Source organism: Carettochelys insculpta, chromosome 7 (assembly GCF_033958435.1).
Source record: "Carettochelys insculpta isolate YL-2023 chromosome 7, ASM3395843v1, whole genome shotgun sequence".
NCBI lineage: Eukaryota > Metazoa > Chordata > Testudines > Carettochelyidae > Carettochelys > Carettochelys insculpta.
Window position 1 is genome coordinate 26181915 of NC_134143.1, and position 23663 is coordinate 26205577.

General features: G+C 40.1%; 1 protein-coding gene across 18 annotated transcripts in view; it reads left to right on the forward strand.

Moving 5' to 3' along the window:
• CABCOCO1 (ciliary associated calcium binding coiled-coil 1) overlaps positions 1-23663 on the forward strand; it is a 393177-nt gene that overhangs the window by 287880 nt on the left and 81634 nt on the right. Inside the window, exon 6 of one of the 18 annotated variants that reach the window (XR_012646281.1) lies at positions 2152-2309. The exons of 15 other annotated variants lie outside the window; for them this stretch is intronic. Coding sequence is in view for 2 of the 3 variants with exons in the window: in XM_075000167.1 (XP_074856268.1) it covers positions 2180-2308 (129 nt within the window). In the remaining variant the exon portion in view is untranslated. Of the gene's footprint in view, positions 1-2151; positions 2310-20890; positions 21289-23663 lie in introns of those variants that run through there. 2 more of the 18 variants (XM_075000167.1, XM_075000170.1) reach the window with 2 other exon arrangements.

Genomic DNA, 23663 nt, shown 5'->3' on the forward strand with positions numbered 1-23663 from the left:
CTAACAATATGGACTTCCTGTGAGTTGGCAAATTCTCTGGGTTGGCACCTATCAGGTCTTGAAGTTTCAGGACTAGAGAGGTTCATCCTGTACTAAGTCTTAGTCTGCTTGGTCACCATTTTGAATACAAAATAATTATTCAGCAGATTATGTGAAATAAGTTGGTTTCTACCCACTTTCTAATAAAGTTTGTTAAAAAAGCTGCTCTCGCTAATTTGCTAATAAGCAATGAAATGTGGAAACACACTAATTGCTTGATCATGAGGGTGCCTCCAAGATCAATCTGTACAGTATAAGTGAAAAAAAATTCCCTAATTTCGCCTCTACTCTTCCTAGTGGTGAGGGTAGGCACCCAGAAGTGTTTGTGTGAAAATTAACACGAGTCATGCTGTGTGACGTTTACCCAGGTGCACAGGTCCCACGTAAGGCTGTGCAGGGATGAGGGCAGGGCCTGCTGCACTTCCTGGGCATCAGCTAAGGATCCCTCTGTACCAGTTCCAGTGAGGTTTGCACAGTTTGAGGGGCATAGGAACAGCACTCTGGAGGGTCTTCTGGAAACATGATGTCCAGGGACCCAAACCCCCATATGCTGTTCCCAGTAGTCTGGAAGGAAGAGTCACTGTGTAGGATTGCAGGGTTTGTGTTGCAGTCTCAGAGCTTGTCTGAGAGGTGGATGAGGTCTGTCTTCCTCTACCCGCTGTACCTGCCTGCACAATGCCAAAATCACACAGGAGTTTATGGGGAGGGATGGATTCCACCCACTGTTGCAGCTATTTGTTAAAAACTGTTGAGTATGCGACAAGGATCTAACTTGGCCACTCTAATTTACATTGACTAGTATCCTATAAGTAGTCCCAATAACGTCAGTGGCTGTTTGCAGAGTAAATTACTTTACTGACATTGTGAGTACAGGTTGCAAAATCTGGACCCACTTTAGAATTCTTACAGATTATTTAAACGTAGGATGCAAAGATCTTAGTTTAAAGACTTACAAAGAGCTTAATGCAGCTTCTTGCTTTAGATGGAAAAAAGTGGTGTAATACAGTAGTTCCTCTTTATTGATTGATCCTGAAGATGATCTCATTGCAAATATTTTTATTAATTTTATAGTTTATCATCAACTGTAACAGACTGGCAGGCCCCTTAAGTGTTGGAGGTTTGGAATTAGCTCCGATTACTAAGGAGGTATAACTAGGGTTACCATACTGACTTTTCAGAAAAGAGGACACCCCTGATAGGGAGTGTATCAGTATCTATCAACTCACATTGTGTTAATATATTCTATATATACTATAGAATATTAATACAAAGTGAGTTGGTAGATATTGATACAGATACACTCCCTTGCAGGGATGCCCTCTTATTTAATATGGTAACCCTAGACACACCTGGGAAAGGGAAAACAATTTCTCCATAAATATCGACAGTAAGCTGCCTGTAGAGGGGCAAATGTAAGAAATTGTGGGGAATTAGAGAGGCTCATGAAGGAAAACCTTGGTACCAAGGGCATTAGGAAGCCAGCGCTCAGTAAGCATGTGGAGGCTATGAGGAACCTTGGCTGTGTCTACACTAGCCCCAAACTTCGAAATGGCCATTTCGAAGTTTACTAATGAAGCTCTGAAATGCATATTCAGCGCTTCATTAGCATGCGGGCGGCCACGGCACTTCGAAATTGATGCGCCTCGCCGCTGCGCGGCTTGTCCCAACGGGGCTTCTTTTCGAAAGGACCCCGCCTACTTCGAGCTGATGGGAATAAGGGGACTTCGAAGTAGGCGGGGTCCTTTCGAAAAGGAGTCCCATCGGGATGAGCCACGTGGCGGCGAGGAGCGTCAATTTCGAAGTGCCATGGCCGCCCACATGCTAATGAAGCGCTGAATATGCATTTCAGCGCTTCATTAGTAAACTTCAAAATGGCCATTTGCGTGGCCATTTTGAAGTTTGGGGCTAGTGTAGACGTAGCCCTTGACTGGGTTTGGGCCTGGAGGCCAGTGCCAGAGGTGGAGCACTGTCTAGGAAGAACTGGGAAGATGAGGTGTTAGATCACACTGGCACAAAAGAAGACACCAGAATGAAATATTGACTTGCTGAGAATTATGGATTTTCTTGGGGGGGGGGCGTGAAAATAAAGTTCTGTTTTTGTTGTTAAGCCAGTTACTGACAGGATGTGGTAATAATCCAGAGACAAGCCTTTCTGCAGTTCTTAAGTAAACCTGAAGAGGGGAAACAGAGGCAGGATGATGATGAGCGACTTCCAACCATGAGGTGGTGCTCAGTAAACAGGAACCCCATTGCATCAATGTTAAATTAAGGTAACTTGTGATGTTTAGTTTTCAACATTAAATAATGTTGCAGTAGCATTTTATAATAGACATAATGTTTGTTAGTATATATGTACTGAATTTAAGTTTTTCTTGGATAAACTTAAAATTAAGTATCAAATCGTAATTAAATTTAAACAACAGAACTCTAATTAAAGACTTTCATGTCTTTAAAAATATTTTAGGCTAGATTTTTCTCTCTTTCCTCCCACACCCTTATTTTTACTGGCTTTAATTATCCATGATAATTATCTATGATCTAATGCTATTGCAATATTTTCTAAAACAGAACAATGCCAGAATGAAGTATTTACGTCTAGGTACATTTGCCAACATGCTTTCTTTCTTGTCCTCCCCCACAACTCCTTATATCCTGGGAAAGACTCTGAATTGATGACTGGATCGAGGACAGCGGAAAAGTAGTACATCAGGAAACTGAGATGTGCAAATAACTTTTGCAGTAGAAGAAAGCCTTTTAACTAATTTCAGAAAGAAGATACTATTTTTCCAGACTGTTGTAAAACTGAGACAGGAAAACTGATTGCCAGTGTTAACAAAAATAGAATTCACCAAATTCTTTATGGCTGTGTTTAACCTCTGTTCCTTTAATCATAGTCACAGCAGGGGAAAGGGATGTGCTAAAATAATTTGTTACGTATAAAGCAGCAAACATGTTTAGCTACAAACCATGCTTCCTGTTGGAACAAACAATAAGGCCAAATGTATTTAATTTTTTAATGAATTTTGAGCTAAGTGATCCTTTTAATTACATTAATCAGACAGGCTTCCACACTGCAAGCCTTGGGGCTAGAAATGCAATTTAAATCCTTTGTACTAACTATGTCAAAACTTTTGAAATAGTTGAAATAGCTTAACATCTGCTTGATTTTACATTTCTCTGACACACAGTTTTTATAATTTGGCTTTTATCACTGCAATATATGGCCATCACAAAGAAAACAGTATTTTTGCAAAAGTATTTCTATAATATCTATCTGTCTGTCTAAATACATAAATGAACAAACCAAACGAAACTAAACCCTGGACAGGTAAAGGGGACTAGATCGCACCAAGAAATCATGGAATCAATCCCCTGAGATCAAAGGATGGTATCCAACTCTTCAAAGACAATGAAGCCATTGCTTCTCCCTGGAGGGCGCACTTATGAGCTGTTAAACTGTCCTTCTACCATAGTCCTAAAATCTCTTGACCAAATCCCTCCACAACTGCTGAGGGAAGATCTTGCAAAGTTTCCTACCCTGAATGATATCCAAGTTGCCATCAAAGCAACGAAGAGCAACAAAACTACTGAACTAGATGGAATCCCTGCTGAAGTCTTCAAAGAAGGTGGGCCAGAGCTCCACAAACAACTCCACCTCCTGATTTTCAAGATGTGGGATAGGGAGCAGATGCCGCAAGAGTTCAGAGACACACTGATCATCAGTAAAAAGGACAACAAATTGGACTTTGGAAACGATTGCAGCATCTGCATCCTGGCAATGTCAGGGAAAATCTTAGCTGAAATCCTTGAAAACCGACTCCTGATGTTCTTAGAAGTTCTTCCAGAATCCCAGTGTGGCTGCCGACTATTCAGAAAAACAGTGGACATAATCTTCATCACCCAGCAACTACAAGAAAAATGTTGTGAACAAGACCAAGATTTGTACATGAGTTTAATTGACCTGACCAAAGTGTTCAACTCCATCAGTCATAGTGCCCTGTAGACCATCCTCTCAAATATTGGTTGCCCCAAAATATTCAATAGTATCTTGAGACTGCTTCACAACAACATGTCTGCCACAGAATTGAGCAACAACGGATCCAAAAGTGATCCCTTTGAGGTCAAAATGGGAGTCAAACAAGGCTGCATCATTGCCCCAGTGCTGTTCTGCATCTTCATTATCATGATGCTTTATCTCACTGATGGCAAGCTTCTAGATGGTGTGAAGATTGTCTATAAAGTGAACAGGAAGCTCTTCAGTCTCAGGAGACTGCAAGCTAAAAGCAAGACCTTCACAACCTCAATCATGGAGCTCAAGTCTGCAGATGACAATATGGTTGTTGCTCTCATAGCCCTTCAGACCATCTTAAGTGCCTTCACCAAAGCATATGAGAATCTTGACTTCACACTGTACATCAAAAAGACCAAGGTGCTTGTAACCAACCAGGCTCGGGTTCCCCAGAAACGAGGCTGCACCCAGAAGGCAAGTGCTATATTTGGTTTATTGAAAGCGCGTGACACCTGCGACAGGAGCCCCGGAGATGCTGCAGTCACCAGTGGGGGAAAACCCGACATGTTGGAGCTTCACTCGGGGAGAGGCTCTGTAACAGGCCTCCTAACACTAGCTGATAAAGCTCAACTCATTAACATAAGATTGCCTAAAATTGCCAATGCATTCCTTATCACTATCTCTTGTGGCCTACTGCCAGCATAGCCTTGAAGTGTTGGCAAGCGTGCTTTGTTTTGCAGGTGTTGTCATAGGATTCCTCTGAGGGTTCACAGAGGGGTCGGACTGCTCTCATGAGACTGTTACAAAATCTTCTCACACCCTACAGTGCTACACCAGCGACGGGAGAATTCGCAATGGGACAATCTCATTTACCCTCTATTGAAGTCAATGGAGAACTGCTGGAAAATGTGGAGCATTTCCCATACCTTGGAAGTCATCTTTCCACTAAAGTAGATATTGACATGGGAATCCAGCATCGTGTGAGCTGTGCAAGCTCTGCTTTTGCTCGCCTGAGACAAAGGGTCTTCAAGAACTGGAACACCTATGCCAAGACAGAGATCCTTGTATACCACACAGTGGTTATTTCAACTTCGTTGTATGCATGAGAAACCTGATCAACACACAAGCATAATTTATGAAGGCAGGTGAACAAATTCATCAATTCTGCCTCAAGAGAATCCTAAGCATCTCTTGGGAGGCTAGCACATGGACACTAACGTCTAGGAAGAGTCAGAGCAGCACTGAAGCCGTTATCATTCACCAACAACTTTGTTGGACTGGTCACATGGTCCAGATGCCTGATCAGCACAGAGTCTGCTTTCTAAAGTGAAGGAAGGCCAGAGGAGCATTGGGGCTAGAGGAAACAGTGTAAGGACATTTTGAAGACACATTTGAAAAGATGTAGCAGTCACGCTTGGGAGAACATTGCCCAGGACCATCCCCAGTGGTGAGCACTAATCTGTGAGGGGGTGGCACAATTTGAGAGGTCCCACCCACAGCATAGATGAGGAGAGGCCGAGAAGGAGAAAAGAGCGACAAAAACTGCCCCCCATCCTTCCAGCAACTACCAACACCTGCTCCTTCTGTGATAAGACCTACGGCTCCAGAATCAGGCTGGTCAGCCATCAATGGACTCACAAATAGGAGGGTGACAGGAAGACATCCTCCTCGTTATCGAGTGACCGCAAAGAGAAGAAGGAGACTCAGGGGACTGATACTGATTTAGCTTCTTTCACCTAAATTCACTGATCCATGCCTATATCAGCAGTGATTGAAAGTTATTGAAATCAGAAGCTGTTTTACACCACACATTCATTTTGCATATCCTACCAGTCAAGATGGGGAAAAGATATAATCAGTGTAGTAGTTGAACTAAAGGTGGGTGCCACAAGGGATTGAGAAGAGAAAAACCAATGTTCTGATATGGTGGTGATAGGTGTAGCATGATATGATCTGTTCAAGAAGGTATGAAGCAGATGTCCTGACCACTTATCATTAGCCCAGGAAAACCAATCACAGTAGCAAACGTTAGTCACAATGTTGTCATACTATATTTCAAACGAGTAATTACAGTCTTCCTACAGTAAGTCCTTTGTATATGTACCTGGTTGGCCAGTCTGCACTACCCCTCTCTTTCGGAAGGGGTATGTAAATGCAGCAGTTCGAAAATGCTAATGAGGCACTTATATGAATATTCAGTGCCTCGTTTTCATAATAGTGGCAAACTAGCCATTGTAGATAGGGTTTCTTTGAAATGAAACCCTGATTTTGAAAGCACTCTTATTCCCCCCACCCCCCAAAAAAATAGATTGGAGTAAGGGAATGTCAAACTGGGGCACGTATTTTGAAGTTGCCCTCATCTACACTGTCAATCTGCAATTCAAAGTCTGCACTTCAAAATTCACATGGCTGCCATTGTGCTAATGAGGTGCTGAATACGCACGTTAGCACCTCATTAGCCTGCTTTGAATTGCCTCATTACCATGCCACCTCCAACAGGAAGGGGCGAGTGTAGAAGCAGCCTTAGATAAATAGGAATGCAAAATAAAATTAGCAGAATTAACAGCCCTTTAACCAATACAGAAATTTGAAAAAAACATTGAGGGGAATGGGGTTAAGAGAGGAGAAAATGGATGGGGAGAAATGAAATGTGATTGTGGGGAGTTAGAGGGAATTCGTAGAAAAACACAGAAATAAAGGGTGTGTGTGTTGGTGTGTGTGTTATATTAGGCCCTGTAACTTGACTGCAACCCTTGTGACCAAATGAAATACTTCTACAAGGTAAGGTTTATTAGATGATAAATAATTACATTTTAGTGTATCCACAAACTAAAAATACTCAGCCACATCTTTATATTTCAAGTGGGGTTTTCCTTTAGTTTATGCTACATAATAAGGGAAGAACAAACTTTGTGACAAATAGCTATCTAGAGCTTTGGAATTACCCTGAAGCATTGTATCAGTTATAACTGCATTAGTTTATAATGGGGAAATTTCAGCAGATCTTGCTATCAAATGCTGATAGGTAAGTGAGTACACTGAGCCCAGTATAAGTATCTTTGTCACTTTCTTACATTTTGATGTAATGGCCCAATCCATGCTTCTTTTGTTAAGAAAGTATTGTTTAAAAGCCTTCTTTTGAGGAGAATAAATGGCATATTGGGTCAATATATTAACACTTGAGCCTGGAGTTCCAGTTCCAGCTACTGTCTGTGGCTACATCTACACAAGAAGCCTGTGTTGACAGAAGTCGCTCTCAGAAGGATTTCCTGGCAAAATTTCTATCAACAGTTTGGCCATTTCTACACAGGACACTTTCTCCGAAAGTGGCATGGTAATACATGGCCTGAAATATGCTAATGAGGCATGGATGCAAATTCCCCGTGCCTCATTAGCATACGGTCACGCGATTTGGAGTCCGGAAGACATTCTTCTGGACTACAAATCGCATCACCGTATGCTAATGAGGCGCAGGGAATTTGCATCCGTGCCTCATTAGCATATTTCGGGCCGTGTATTACCATGTCACTTTTGGAGGAAGTGTCCTGTGTAGAAACGGCCATTGTGTCTACACATAAAACCAGATCAAAAAAGCAATCCATTCTGTTGATAGAGAATAGCCAGACTGCCGGTCCCTCTCTTGACAGAACGGCTAACCGGAAGCTCTGCAACCAGGGCTGCCTGATGAACTGGAAGCCCAGTGTGTTGACAAAAGGACCCTGGAACACCTACATGACTGTTTTGTCAACAGAACACTGTCAAGAGAGGCATTATACCTGAATGGGAAAAAGTAAAATGCTGCCGGTGGATGTGCCAGGTTTTGTTGACAAACTGTCATCCAAGCACATTTTATGTTTAGACTCTTCATGGTTTTACCCAACAAAAGCTCACCTTTGCGGGGAAAAGCCTGTCATGTAGATATAGCCTGTCAGAAAAAGAAAATGAGTTTTGGTCCATACTAGACCCCACCCCTATTCTGTAAACATGTCAATACCACTCAAATGTTTTCTTCATGGGAATATCAGTTTAAGAAATGCTCAGGGCTGAAGCTGTGGAAGTGCTAGGGATCAAAGTTAAGGGTTAGTCTAGAAAGTGGGGTAACGTACTCTTCAGGTGGTTTGATTGAAGAGCCTAATGTCTTGTGCATTAATTGCTCTCTGTAGGACCTGCTGGTGTGCATTTAAAAGTTGCCTCACATACTTTAATGAAGTACTGTTTCATGCAGGACTACACTAAAAGGCATTTTAAGGAGCTTGTGACCATAACAAGTAGGATGTCTTCTTGCTGCCCTCCTATTTATGAGTCTATTGATGGCTGACCAGCCCAATTCTGGAGTCACAGGTCTTGTCACAGAAGGGGCAAGTGTTGGTAGTTGTTGGAAGGGTGGGGGCAGGTTTTGCCACTCTTTTTTCCTTCTCTGCATCTCCTCATCTGTGCTGTGGTGGGACCTCTCAAAATTGCCACCCCCTCACAGATTACCACTTACCACTGGGGACAGTCTTGCACAGTGTTCTCCCAAGTGTCGACACCCGTGCTGCACCTTTTCAAGTGTGCCTTCAGAATGTCCTTATATTGTTTCCTCTGGCCCTCAATGCTCTTCTGTCCTTCCTTCAACTCAGAAAAGAGAATCTGTTTTGGGAGACACTCATCAGGCATCCAGACCATGTGACCAGTCCAGTGACGTTGTTGGTGAATGATAATGGCTTCAATGCTGGTCATGTTTGACTCTTCCTAGACGTTAGCGTTCATGTGCTAGTCTGTCCAAAGATATTTAGGATTCTTTTGAGGCAGCATTGATGATTTTGTCCAAGTGCCTTCAAATGACGTTTGTATGTTGCTCAGGTTTCATGTGCATACAGGAGGGTTGAAATAACCACCATACTTACCAGCAGCTTGGTTTATACAGTCCTAGTTAGATCAATGCATTGGTGTACTTTAGAAATCATATGTCGATAGTGTGCATTGCTGTTCCTTGGAGACAAGCCTTAAGATGCATTGGCAATAGTGAAAGGGAGGCTTGCACAGCACCATTTCACACTATGCCTGGTTCAAATCACTACAATTCATCCTTCACTTTGCAGCATGAATTTTTCACCTCTGTATTTTGATACTAAAATTGTGGTTGACGTAAAAGGTATGTGTTGAAAATTGATTGTATTTTTAGCATTATGAGGAGAAAACAATAAATGGCCAGCTGTAATTTACAGTAATTTGCACTGGCCTACAGTATGTGTGTTCTCAGGGTTTTAAAAATAATATATGGATCCAACAAAACTTTCATATTTCAAGATATTAGTGCATCAGGTATATTGGAAAAAAGCTGAAATTGTTAAAATGAGCTCCATAAAACACTTTGAACTACAGTTCCTGGAATGTTCAGGGAACGTACATGCCTACATATTCTTAGTCATAATCCATCATTTTGATTCCAGATCAATGGGTTATGACTTTCTGATGTCAGATCTGTGAATTAAGGCTTTTTTGAGTACAGCTTGCTATCCAGTTATTGCCACTGTCCGTGTAATATAAACCATTATTTATTCACCATTCAGTCAGCACTTTGCTTCCTAACAATCTAAAACATACTTGCTCAGTTTTTGTTATGTGCCCAAATGCTGCACACTTGAGAAATCAAAAATGGTGAGTGCTTACCAAGTTAAAAAAAAAAAGACTTCTATCACAACAAATGGTTTAGGGAATATCATAGTTCCTACTTTTTGTTGAAAAAGAGGGAATTAAATTTATGGTGAAATAACTTTTATGTCCTACCTGCACAAATCAATAATAAAATAGCACAATAGTTGTGGTAGATATCAGATTTATTTTATAGTTCACAAAGCTAAGTTTCCTAAAAGATGACACTTTTTCTGATAGGTGATCTTTATAAGGTAGATCTGCTTCTAATTAAATGTAGAGACACCAGTTGGATGAGGTAAATCTATTGTTGGACCAACTTCTGTTTGTGAAAGAGAAAATGTCTGTTGCACCCTTGAGAGCTGACGAAGAGCTCTATGAGAGCTCAAAAGCTTATCTCTTTTACCAACATATGTTGATCTAATAAAAGATATTACCTCATCTACCTTATTTCTCTAATATCCTGAGACCAGCATAGCTTCTGTTATAGTTTGCAATGCTGTTGGTGCTATCTGATTACATTTGACATTTGGTGGTGTGGTGGTTTAAGTCATACTGCATATATATCGGTTATGGGATACTGGAATCTCTCTACGTTAATTCCTTATAGCATAATAAACTTACTTTAAGTGCAAAAAATTGATAATGCAATAGGAAACTGTTATCATGTAAGTATACATCAGTTACATTAGTACATTTTATATGTCTCAAATCAAAACACTGGACTTGGCATACAAACTTATAAAAAAGAATACTTAGTAGAAGATAAGATCACCTGCTTCCACAGTAATCCTTTCATTAAATGCAATTGTACCCTGTTGGGTTGTGATTTCAACAGGTTTCTCAGGTTAAGGGGGATTGGACCTGACCTTTATTTGGATGGGAGACGTCTAGATTCTAAAGCAGCCTGAATTATCTTTTGAGGTTAATTTCTTCATTATGCTACTTTCCTGTGAAATGCTATTATGAGCACATATCCAAATGTTGTGCTTGTAGTCACCAGTGTTTCATGTAAGCTGTGTGCTTGTGGGGCCACTCAGGAGAGATTTGAATGCTGCCCAGCTGAATACCAAAACATCCAAGCTAGGTTTTTTGTTTGTATTGGTGTTGCACATTCACACATGCCTTGGTGCACAAAAAATGTATTCCACATATGGATAGAAAAGATTACAGGAAACAAAGGTGGTCATGGTGCTGCTGTCAGAGGAAACTAGTTTGGGCTCCATTTCTGACCTACAATGCTTTCTCTTCAGTGACTGTAAACAACTATAAGTGTCAGCGGTTATAAGTTACACACAACTCTTTCTAAGCAAGCACATTATTCTGAAGGTGAAAGCTTTGGAGAGAAGACATTTAAAAATAATAATAGTACATATATGCTAAAAAACTTCCCAGAGGTTACCCCAACTGTAGTGTAGGGCTCTCATAGTATCAATCCATCAAAACACACACATGGAATTTCCTCATGTTTACAAGTTCGTAACTGTCTCAGATTCAAAATCAGACCAACTATGAATAATTCTTTTTTATTCCCCTTATGCAGCTCAGGCCTTTGATCATGGCCTCAGGTAACAAGTGATCAGCCAGAGAAAGGCACATTTCTTTCTGCATAGTTTCAAATGGTTGAGATTTTGCATAACCAGTGCTTTGGAATTTTCACTCATGCCCCCCTCAGTAGTTCCCAGGAAATCCATGTCATTTATATTGTCCCCAAAAGTCCATTCTTGTATGGCACATTGGTCAGTGTACTCCTTTGGTCATCTTGGCCTTTCGCCACATTATCCACCTACAGAGTTACATACAGTTCTGGCCCACAGAAAATTTTGCATGTAGTAGAGTAGACCCAAAAATACGTCAACTAACTTCAGGCATGTTTCAGAAAAAAACTGTACTTTAAATATGGCCTGGCTCATTACGCAGCTGCTCACCAACTAGTGGTGTAAACAATTTAGCTAGAACTCTGTTCAGATAATCTATAAGATGGTTACTTAACACAGATATGTATGGTAGTCGGACCCTAAGTATCTGTCTCTCTGCCTTTCTTTTTACCAACAGATTTCCCAAATGATAAAAATTTTGTACCAAATCCAACTTAAATGAAGTCAATGGCAAAAATCTCCTTGACTTTAAATTTCCTGTCAAATGCATTAGACTGCTAGATGGAGATATAAACAGTTTATCTTGTCCATTAGAAAGTTCATAGATGATGATAAATTTCATCAACTGCTACCTGCTCGGTCTGGGCAGCGTGCCAACTTTCTGGCATAATGTTGACTGGGAAGCAGACAGTGACATAGTTTGGTCAAAAAACTTGTACAATGATTTTTTTGTTGTAATAGTGTTTTTTAAATGATAAAAGAGATCAAGAAGTGCATCATAATCAAAATATGCTTCTGTCTGCTTCCCCATCAGCAACTTCTAAGTTATAAAAAATTAGATTGTCTGGAAAGTAATCAGCAAAGGTTTGTGCTTTGTCTCATGCTACATTCTGCCAGGAAATGCTGCAAATTAGAAGATTAAAATTAGTGCTTCGGATGAGAGCTAGTAAAACTCCAATTGACATATATATTTAAAGAAGAGACAGCATTTTAATAAGGGAAAAAATGAGTTGTGAAAAAAATTAACTTTCTAATCAGCTGCTGCTTTCATTCCAATATGAGCTGAGTAGTGACATATGATATTCTTGTGATATACATAACCTCCATCCATAGGAAGAGCTTTTATCAGGGTGGAATCTTGAGATTAATTGATGGTAGATGGGCAAAAACACATACTTAGGATATTCACATGAACAGGTAACTTATTTGTGGGTTTTGAGATATATTTTTTAAATGGGGCCTCCTGTCAATGTCATATATGCATATAGAGTTCTTCAGGAGATATATGATGAGGTGCTGGAAGCAGTGCTTGTGTGTGTAGTTGTGCAAATGATACTATGGATAAAATAGAAGCCATGACATGAAAAATTGGCCTTTAAAGTTAGTCATTTCTTAGCATGTGTTATTCAGTGAAGATTCAAATGTCTTAATCTAGTATGATAGATATCTGCTGCATATGTGCACCCTGGGAAGGATACATTCTGTGAGTTGGAAAAAGAATATGCTTCTGGTGCGGGAATGAGTATTTCTAGTTGATGTAAAAGACAAGTCAAAAGCCAATGATGGGAGTCAGTGCAATGAGATTGTAGCCCATCAGGGGGTCTTTGGGTATGTCCACATTGCAGTTAAAAACTCACAGCTGGCCCATACCATCTGACTTTGGTTCATAGAGGTCAGGCTAAGAGGCTGCTGAATATTGGTGCAGACATTCAGGCTCAGGCTGGATCCTGGGCTCTTGGGTCCTGTCTGATAAGAAGGTTCTTGAGTTTGGGCTGCAATCCAAACCTGAAGGTCTATATCACAATTAACCAGACTTTTAGGGCTTTTCCACATGTACAGTTTTGCAGCTTCAGCACTTAGTGAAGATGCTACATATGCTAACAAAATTGTTGCTTGCACTGATGTAGCCACCTCCCTGAGAGGCAGTAGCTGTGCTGACTGGAGAAGCCCTCCCTCCAGCAGAATACTGTCTACAGAGGGAATTTCCAAACCCCTGGGCAACATAGTCATACCAATATGTTTGGAGTGTAAGCCAAACCTTAGCTAAGGGGTTGGCAATAACCCAGCAGGGTTGCAAGAGTGGCACATGAGCTGATTTTTATCTGGCGCAGGGCTCCAGTGGCTCAGGTGGCTGGCATATGGCTGGCCTGGGACTCCAGTGGCTTGGGTGGCTGGCACGGGGCTCGGGCAGTTGACGGGCAGCTCCAGTGGCTGGTGTGGGTCTCTGGCAACTTGGGAGACTGGCGCGGGGTTCCAGGGGTTCGAACAGCTGGTGGGTGGCTGTCAAGAGGCTCTGGAGGCTGGCAGGTGGCTGTTGTAGGGCTCCAGCAGCTGACGTGGGGCTCTGGTGGTTCGCATGGGGCTCAGGTGGCTGCTGTGGGTCTCCAGCAGCTCGGGTGACTGGCACAGGGCTCTGGCAGCTGGTGCACAGGGCTCAGGTGGTGCGCAGGGCTCTAGCGGCTCAGGTAGCTGGCACGGGGCTCAGGGCAGCTCAGGTGGCTGGTGCACAGGGCTCTGATGGCGCGCAGGGCTGCAGCGGCTCGGGTGGCTGGCTCTGATAGCTTGGATGGGTCTCGGGGCTATTTTTAATTTTATTTTTATTTTATTTTTAATTTTAAACAACATTTTTATACCAAGATTTTGTGCTTATTTTAAATTACAAATTGAATTTTTTGTTAAAAGCAAGGCTGGGTAATGATAAAGAATGGGTGAGAGAGCATGAGGGTCTCTCAAAAATCAAAAGCAGGGAGTGTGATGCCAAAAAGTATGGGAACCACTGGCTTGCATGATCTAACAAAAATGTTTCTCATATGGTTCCTGGGTATATTAATTTATAAATTCAAAATACAAAGTCTCTTCAAATTGTTAAACATAGAGCAGTAAAATAAGCATCTAAAACAAGCTGTATTTTGTATATATCAAGGGCTTTTTTTTCTTCAGAAAAATGTGTGCAATATTTACTTTATCCAGTCATTAATCGTAAGAGACAAGGCATATGCCTCAGTGCTATGCTTATTTGAACCGTAAATCTTCTTATTTTTTGACAAAGAACTGAAACTGAAATGTTAATATTTGAGATTACATGTAACAGGACCACAGTGATAAATCAAATCATTTGAACATTCAATTACAAACAAGAATGTCAATAACAAGTCTCTCACTGATAGTCACTTAGAAATCCAGAGGCCAACAAACAGAAAATATCTACAAACACAGCCATTTTAAATGTCACATTCTCTGCAGTTACTAAAGATTAAAGTTAGCATAATTTTAAAGCTCAAAATCTTTGCCATGAATCCCAGATTGAGGTAAAATTTTTACGTGATTATGAAGAGGTGTAAACAAATTCAGCTCTTTTATTTGTTTTAAACAATGTAGATTAAATTATAGTTGGTGAGGGATACAGACTTAAGTGACTTATGTTTAAACTGAGTTCAGGCAAAAAATGTTCAGCTGAAAATAGTTTCTTCACATTCTTTGAGCATATTTTAAAAACCCTTACTTGCTTGCGTAATTTGTCTGAAGGTTTCATAACTAGACAAAGCAGAATGATGTTTGTATGCCCTTACAATCAAACAGTACAGTATTCTCCAAAACTTTCCATCCCCTCACTGAAGGGAAGGAATACCTTTTTGTTAGGAGATTCATACCCCTTCAATAACAGTATCTAAGGCGTGGCTGACTTTGGAAGCTAACCCTTAGGAAATTTTTCCAGTCACTCACCATATTTTAATTAGGTATTATGTTGGTTCAATGGTTGTACTACAAAAAACATAGAATCATAGAACACTAGGACTGGAAGGGACCTCGAGAGACCATCGAATCCAGCCCCCTGCCCCAATGGCAGGACCAAGTACTATCTAAACCATCCCTGATAGACATCTATCTAACCTGTTCTTAAATATCTCCAGCGATGGAGATTCCACAGCCTCCCTTGGCAATTTATTCCACTGTTTGACTGCCCTGACAGTTAAGGACTTTTTCCTAATGTCCAACCTAAACCTCCCTTGCTGCAGTTTAAGCCCATTGCTTCTTGTTCTATCCTCAGAGGCCAAGAAGAACAAGTTTTCTCCTTCCTCTTTATGACTCCCTTTTAGATACCTGAAAACCGCTCTCATGTCTCCCCTCAATCTTCTCTCTTCCAAACTAAACAAGCCCAATTATTTCAACCTTTTTTCATAAGTCACATTCTCTAGACCTTTAATCATTCTTGTCGCCCTTTTCTGGACCCTCTCTAGTTTCTCCACATCTTTTTTGAACTGCAGTGCCCAGAACTGGACACAATACTCCAGCTGAGGCCTAACCCGCGCAGAGTAGAGCGGAAGAGTGGCATGTACATAATCAAAGTTCTACTTAACATAAATTGCAGGAGCATACAATATAGTTTAATAAACCCACAAATGCTCAACTTCTTTTCTTACTTAACATAAACTGATGAACATATGCTATAAAAAGAGAAAGCCAGTCTGTATTGGCTTGTTTATAGCAGTATTTAAAGTAGGTTAGCTTTTTATGTTGTATACTGAAACAATGATCTCTTTTGATCGAAAAAGATATACCAAGAACTGTTGAGATAGAAGTTATACAGCAGAACAATGATCATGCAGTACTGATATCCTGATGACCATTTTAAGATTAATATTTTTGGCTATGTGTTTTCTTTTGTTGTACTGATGGGTGCAGATCAAATATTTTTGTATGAAAATGGAATCTGGAAATACTTCAAATTAGTATCCCATGCAGAGAGGCAACCTAAAATCTATAACTTAGAAATTATAGAGGAAAATTGCTTCAGTGAATACATCTGTGAATCCAGAAATGCATGTTAATAACTTAATTTTAATGATAAAAACTTGAAAATAAGTCACTAAAACAGTCTCTAGTCAATTTTCTGATAAAATAAACTTGTTTTTCCATTTGTGATTTAAATGACCTACAGTCGTATTTTGTTTGAACTAGGTGTTAATTAAAAATATGGAAATGAATTTAAAACACATTACAGTTCATAGAGAAAGAAAAATAGCAACTGATTTATTCACACAACCATGCCTGTTTTGATATGTTTTTAAAATATTTAAGTTACTGGCATTTTTTTCTGCATGCTTGTTTTCAAGCAAAATGTGATTCCAGTAAAAACAGTAACTGAATTTATAGTCCACATGACAAATTGTTGTTTTAACAGAAATTTACACATTGAGACAAAGACTTAAACCGGTGCTGTTTGTATTTTATGTTTAATAGCACAGGATGCAACATTACTGTCTTTATATCACCCTGTATCACAAGAAATTATGGTGCAGCATATTAAAAAGAAACACCATATTGCACTTCTTAAATCACATGAACAATTTCTACATCATACTAGCTAAGAATCAATATTATGTTTAGAGTTTTTATTAATGCCAGTCTTTCAAAAATGAAACTATTTTATTTACATATCAACTGAGAATTAACTGAGCAGGGTAGCCTAATGATATTAAATCTACACATGGGCTAAGAGGAATTTAGACAACTTGTTTCCTGCATATGTGACAACTTGAAGCTGCATGCAAGACATTGGTTTTTGTGGGTTTTTTTTTTTTTTTTTTTTTTTTGGCAGGTGGGATTCAGGGGGGGTTGCATATGACTACTCTTGCATGCAGACAGTGCTTTATTCAGAGGGATAAGAAGGATGTACAAGAAATGTGTATATAACAAGTAGTCCTGAAGCACCATGGAAAGCAAGACTATGAGGAAAAACAGTTGAAGACAGTTGGCAATTTTTCAAAGGCCCATTACTAAGGGCTCAAAAGCAAAACATTCCTCTGTGTAGAAGAGATAGGAAGTGTGGCAAGAGACCAGCTTGGCTTAATCAGGAGATCTTAAATGACCTAAAAATCAAAAAGGAATTGTATAAAAAGTGGAAACTAGGTCAAAGTACAAAAGAGTATAAACAAATAAATGCAAGAATGTAGGGGCAAAATTAGAAAGGCAAAAGCACAAAACGAGCTCAAACTAGCTTGAGACATAAAGGGAAACAAGAAAACATTCGATGCATATGTTAGAAGCAAGAGGAAGACCAAGGACAGGGTAGGCCCATTGCTCGATGAAGAGGGAGAAACAATAATAGAAAACATGAAAATGCCAGAGGTACTTAATGATTTAGTTGTTTTCAGCAAGAAAGTTGATGGAGACTGGATGCATAACACAGTGAATGCTAGTGGAGATGAGGTAGGTCAAGAAGTTAAAATAGGGAGAGAAAAAGTTAAAAATTACTTACAAAAATTAGATATCTTCAAGTCACCAGGGCCTGATGTATTGCATCCTAGAGTATTCAAGGAGCTGATAGAGAAGGTATCCAAGCCACTAGCTATTATCTTTGAAAAGTCATGAAAGTCAGGAGATATTCCAGAAGACTGGAAAAGGGCAAATATAGTGCCCATGTATAAAAAGAGAAATAAGGAAAACTCAGGAGATTGCAGACCAATCAGCTTAACTTCAGTGCCAGGAAAGATGATGGAGCAAACCGCTAAGGACTCCATCTGCAAATATGGGGAATATAATACGGTGATAAGTAGCAGTCTGCATGCATTTGTCAAAAACAAATCATGTCAAACCAACCTGATAGCTTTATTTGGTAGGAAAACAAGACTTGTGGAAAGGAGAAAGTGGTGGACATGGTATACTTAGACTTTAGTAAAGCATTTAATACAGCATTGCATGACCTTCCTTCATAAACTAGCGAAATGAAACCTTGGTGGAAGGGAATAACGTGGGGTTCCACAGGGATCAGTTAGTTTTGAGGCCAGATCTGTTAAATATCTTCATCAATTATTTATATAACAGCGTAGAGAGTACACTTAAGCAAGTTTGCAGATGATTCCAAGCTGAGAGGATTTGCAAGCTTTGGAGCATAGGGTCAGAATTCAAAATGATCTGGCCAAACTGGAGAAGTGGTCTGAGTAAAATAGAATGAAGTTCAATAAGGACAAATGCAAGCATTCCAGTTAGGGAGAAAGAGTCAGTTTCATACATACAAAATGGGGTGTGACTCCTTAGGATGGCATACTGCAGAAAGCGTTCTAGGGGTCATAGTAGACCACAAGCTGAGTATGAATCAAGAATATGACAGCATTGCAGAAAAAGGAGACATGATTCTGGAATGCAGTAGCAGGAGTGTTGTGAGCAAAACACGAGAAGTCATCCTTCTGTTCTACTCTACAGTGATCAGGCCTCAGTTGAAGTACTGTGTCCAGTTCTGGGCACCACATTTCAGGAAAGAAGGGGAGGTATTGGAGAAGTTCCAGAGAAGAGCAACTAAAATGATAAAAGGTCTAGAAAATATGACCTAGGAGAGAAAATTAAAATAACTGGGTATGTTTAGTTGGGAAAAGTAAAAGCTGAGAGGGGACATAATATCCGCTTTTAAGTACCAAAAACGGTGTTGCAAGGAGAAGGGAGAAAAATTATTCTCCTTTAGCTTTTGGTGATAGGACAAGAATCAATGGGCTTAAATTGCAGCAAGAGAGGTTTAGGCTGGACATTAGGAAAAATTTCCTAACTTTCAGGGTGGTTAAGTACTGGAATAAATTGCCCAGGGTGATTGTAGAATCTCCATGATTGGAGATATTTAAGAACAGGTTGGATTAATGTCTAACGGATTATATAGATGGTGCTTGGTCCTGCCATGAGGGCAGGGGACAGGACTTGATGGCATCTTGTGGTTCCTTCCAGTTCTAGTACTCTGATTCTATGACCCTCAAAAGCTGATGACCTAATAAATTTGTTACTCTTTAAGGTGCTAGAGGACTGCTTGCTATTTGTGAAGCTACAGACTAACACAGGTACTCCTCTAAGAAACTTGTATCAACAGGCAAGGGCTTGACATTTCACAGACTAGGTGAGCTGGTGGAATCTTTGTGCAGCTTCAGGAAATAGCTATTAGCTACAAACTGATAATAGAATCAGAAAGTCTCCTTTTTACTGTTCGGTTATATTAGCAGATAGGCAGTTCAAGTTAACATTACATGAACTCCAGCCTGTACCTCTCATAGTCTTTCCCTCACCCTTGTAGCGTATTAGCTCTGGTAAGAGAGCAACTAACATCTTCCTTATATTCAGGTGAAGTTTTACAAGCGAAAACTGTCCCATGAACCAAGAGTAATTAACTGCAACTCCCTGCAGGGTTCTAACACCTGCCAACAAGAGACAAATGTAATGCAGGCACATTTTTACACCTAAGTATTCAAAACATTGTAGGCCATTGTTCAGCTAAACTCAGCAGGTACCCATGCTGTTTGCCATCTTTTCATGCAAAAAAATAGACTTGAAAGGAATCTTCACTAAAGATGTAAATCCCTCGTCTTACCTCATTGACTAACTTGTAAGATGTACTCAAAGGTAGTTGGCTACTTATAGCTTAACATTTTTGTTCGCTGTCTCTTACCAGTCTAACAGTTCCAAGAACAGGACATATGGGTGGCAATGAGAAGCAACAGCCCAACAGCAGTATCATGCCACAAGATTTTAATCAGTAGCCACACATTCTCCTTCGTACTTCCCTTTTGTCTCACTAGATAGTGTCAGCTCATTGAATCAGTCTTTTCCAAGCTTCACAGGCCAGTGCTCACTCGAAAGCCACTCAGCTCTACCTGACATGATCTATCCACCATTTCTTGGCTTTCCTCTTGTTCTCCATTCACAAGCTCTAGTCTCAAAAGCCTCCCTAATAGGATTTCCTTCACCGATCCTTCATACTTGCACATACAATTTCAGCCTCCTCTCTGGCAGCTTCTCTCTAATACTGCAGAGTTTCACCTCACTCTTACTGGTATCGTTCTGCATGGGCTCTGGCAGTATCATGTCTCTCACTGCCCTTAGACATCTTTCAAGTCTTTTGAACTGTCTTTGGTCACCACTGTCCTTGATCCATATGGAAAAGCTGGCCCTGCCATAGTCCCTTCAGTAATCTGAGCATCCATATATTATAAATCTTTCACTTATCTTGCGTCAGACTTCCTGAACACTCAGGGATCTTGCTTACAGTTCTCTGGCGGGGTTTCTCCATTTGCTCTTATCCACTCCCTAGGGTACTTAAACTCAGAAGCCTGATTTAGGAACAGGTCCTCAATGATACTCATCCATTTTGGTTCCGTGTGAGTCACTCAAAGGATTTCAGACTTTTCTTTACTCATTTTGAGACACAAAGTGTTTCCTCTTTTAGGCATCGATCACTGGATTAAATCTCCTTCAGTGTTAGCAATTAGTGCAATATTGTTTGCATAGATCAACTTTGTGACACCTTCTCTTTGAATTTGCCTATTTATGAAATCCATCACACTTATGAGTAGTAATAAACTAAGTGCTGATCCCTGTTGGAATACAGCCTTTACCTTGAAATCTTCCACTATACTGAAGAGTATTTGCACTTTTGCCATGGAACTTGCTATCCAAACAAGATCCAGTACCTCATAGGATCTCAGCAGAGGCACCAGTAGTCAACTTGGTAGTTTGCCGGGTGCTTTCTTCAATTCAGAGAAAGCCCATACAAACCCCAGTGTTTCCTTTCCAGCTTCTGTTTTGCCAACTAGCAGTGAGCACAACCTTTATCTTCCTATTTTCTTTTCTGCAGCTAAACTTCTCCCATCTTAATGGGCTCCAGGACTCTGCAGATGTGACAGTCAGTGATTCTCCCTAAGAACTACATGCAGTTGGACCAAACTGTCTGAAGGCGTTGATTAATTCTGCCTTGATTTTTGTCTGTAACTTCTGCTTTTCCAAATGCCATCTTCAGTAGCGTATCTTTGTCCTCTGTCTCTGACAGGTCTTTATTACCTTTCCAACTGCTTGCTTTGCTGCTCACCTTTATAGGCAACAATCACTTCTTCTGAAAGGTTGTTTTCCATCACTTACATGTAGCTACACATGCTGAGTACAAATATAATCTCTTCAAGATTGTGTCATAAAGCTGATAAAATGTCGAATTTCTACAGTGGTTGAATGACTAAAATGGACACTTAGGCTACTGACTACACTAGCTAGTTATTCCAAAATAACAGCAGTTCTTTCAAAATTACTGAGTTGGTGCCTAGACTACACCCACACTGTTTCAAAATAATTTCAAAATAGCGGGTGCATTATTCCGAAACTGGTAAGCCTCAAAAGCTGCTTCTACACTTGTCCCCCTTTCCAGAAGAGGCATAGTAATGACCAGAGCAGAAGGTGCAAATGAGGCATGGATTAAAATATCTTATGCCTCATTAGCATATCCTCATGAGATCTCACTTCGGAAAGAGCCCCGTCTACACTGCAGCTTTGCTTCTGGAAGGGGATCTTCTGGAAGCAAAAACTTGCAGGGATATGCTAATGAGGCATGAGATGTTTTAATCTGTGCTTCATTAGCATCTTCTGCTCTACTCATTACCATGCTCATTCTGGAAGGGCAGGGCAAGTGTAGACATGGCCAAAGTGAGAGGAATAATGCCGATTTTGAAATTGCTATTTTGACGTAGGTTCTATTGAGACATGTAATAATGCTATTTTGAAAGAAGCCATAATGGGCTCCATTGGCACTATTTTGAAATATCACTATGGACCTGCAAATGCTATTTTGAAATGCATTTTGTGTATGGTTGTGTTATTTCAAAATAAGATTTTTCAAATAGCTGTTTCAAAATAATCTTTTTTTTGAAGTAGGGCTGCAGGGTACCCATAGCCTTGGGGTCCAAATGTCCCTGGATTTTTATTTCTGATTTCTGTATGTCTGTATATAACGAACAAATCTGATTTCAAGCTAGGAATGTTAGGGCTAGCCTGCAAGTTTGTAAAAGTTGTGTCAGTCATACCTGCTCTAAGTCTTCATCCTCAGGAAGCAAGTGTGCCTGTATTGACAAAATCCTGCAATCTATATTGGAGCCAGCTTCTGTACTTTGTTTGCTGACAGAACTTGTACCAGTGAGAAGGGTGAGGTATTTTAAGTGGACTGCAGGATTCAAACACACAGGAGCAATGCTTTCTGGTATTAAAAACTTCAAATTCCTACAATGCTATACATGAATTTAAAGAGGTTTATGACAGGGTTGCCTGCTCCAGGCACTTGAAAATCAAGATATTAACTCAAGAAATCAAGATATTGACTTAAAAATAATAAATGTTGAGTTTCTTTTATTTGCCTTCCTGTTTTTGAGCTCCGACGATTTATGTTTGCAATCTTTTCTCAGCCACCACCAGAGCTAGACACTAACTTTATTTTTTAAATGAAAGCTGAGATTCTCATGTAATCCCATGACTCCATGGAAGTGGTACTGCGAACACAGAATGAATTGACAGCTATTATTCCAAGGTGATTCAGTACTGCATTATTGCTGTCCGTGTGGAAGCACACTGGTGATATTTTCATTGTCCCCTCCATGATGCCTGTAATGTATTTAGATTTCAAAATTGTCACTATTAATTGAACGTCAGGTTAAAAACAAAGAAACTATGTTGCAATCCAGTAAAAGGGAGGCATTATCCCTTTGCTTTGGGCCCTGAAACTGTGGCAGTCCCTGAATGTGATATTAAGAGGTGTTTTCCACACAGGGGCCTCTAGAAACGAAGGATTTGTTTGCTTCCTGTAGACTCACCCTTTTCACATTCCGAAGCATTTAAATTGGCAGCCATTGCTGGAGAAGCAAAAAATCCTGCCTGTTAGCTAACAGGCGAGTGCCTCATTTAGATACTGAAATGGTGAAAGGATATTTAGAAGATTAAACTTGGAGGGAAAATATTTATGACTCTTTGTTTCCTTACAATAATTTATGGGCAAAATATAGGAAAGGAGGAGCACAACTGATAAATAATATCCCACATGTAAACATGATGGCTGCAGCAAATTCTTTTCATTTAAAATTAATATTGATGTTCATTAATATAAATTACAACATTTCAGATGACACCGATGTCCTTGAAGTCAGATGTCACTGACTGATTTACAGTTTCATGGGGGAGGGAATATCCTGTGTGGGGAATTTAATTATAGCAACACATTATTTAAAATACCTAGTTGGGGCCACATTCATTAGTGATAAAATTAAGGTTCATAGTTCAAAATTTTGAAGAAGACAGGGCTTCTGGAAGGAGGGTTTCCTTCTGGGGGATCCCTGTGGGCTGCACAATTACATGGCTATTTTGGAGTCCAGAAGAGCTTCTTCTGGACTCCAAATCACATGGCCATATGGTAATGAGGTGCGGGAAATTTACATCCATGCCTCAGTAGCATCTTAAAGGCTGCTCATTTCCATGCCCTTCTGGAAGCGTAGAAGCAGCCATACTGTATTTCCTGTATTTATTTGTATTTACTTTCACAATATTGTACATATGGAAAATGTAACTTAAATTTACTTATGCCTAAAATGCTGGTTATT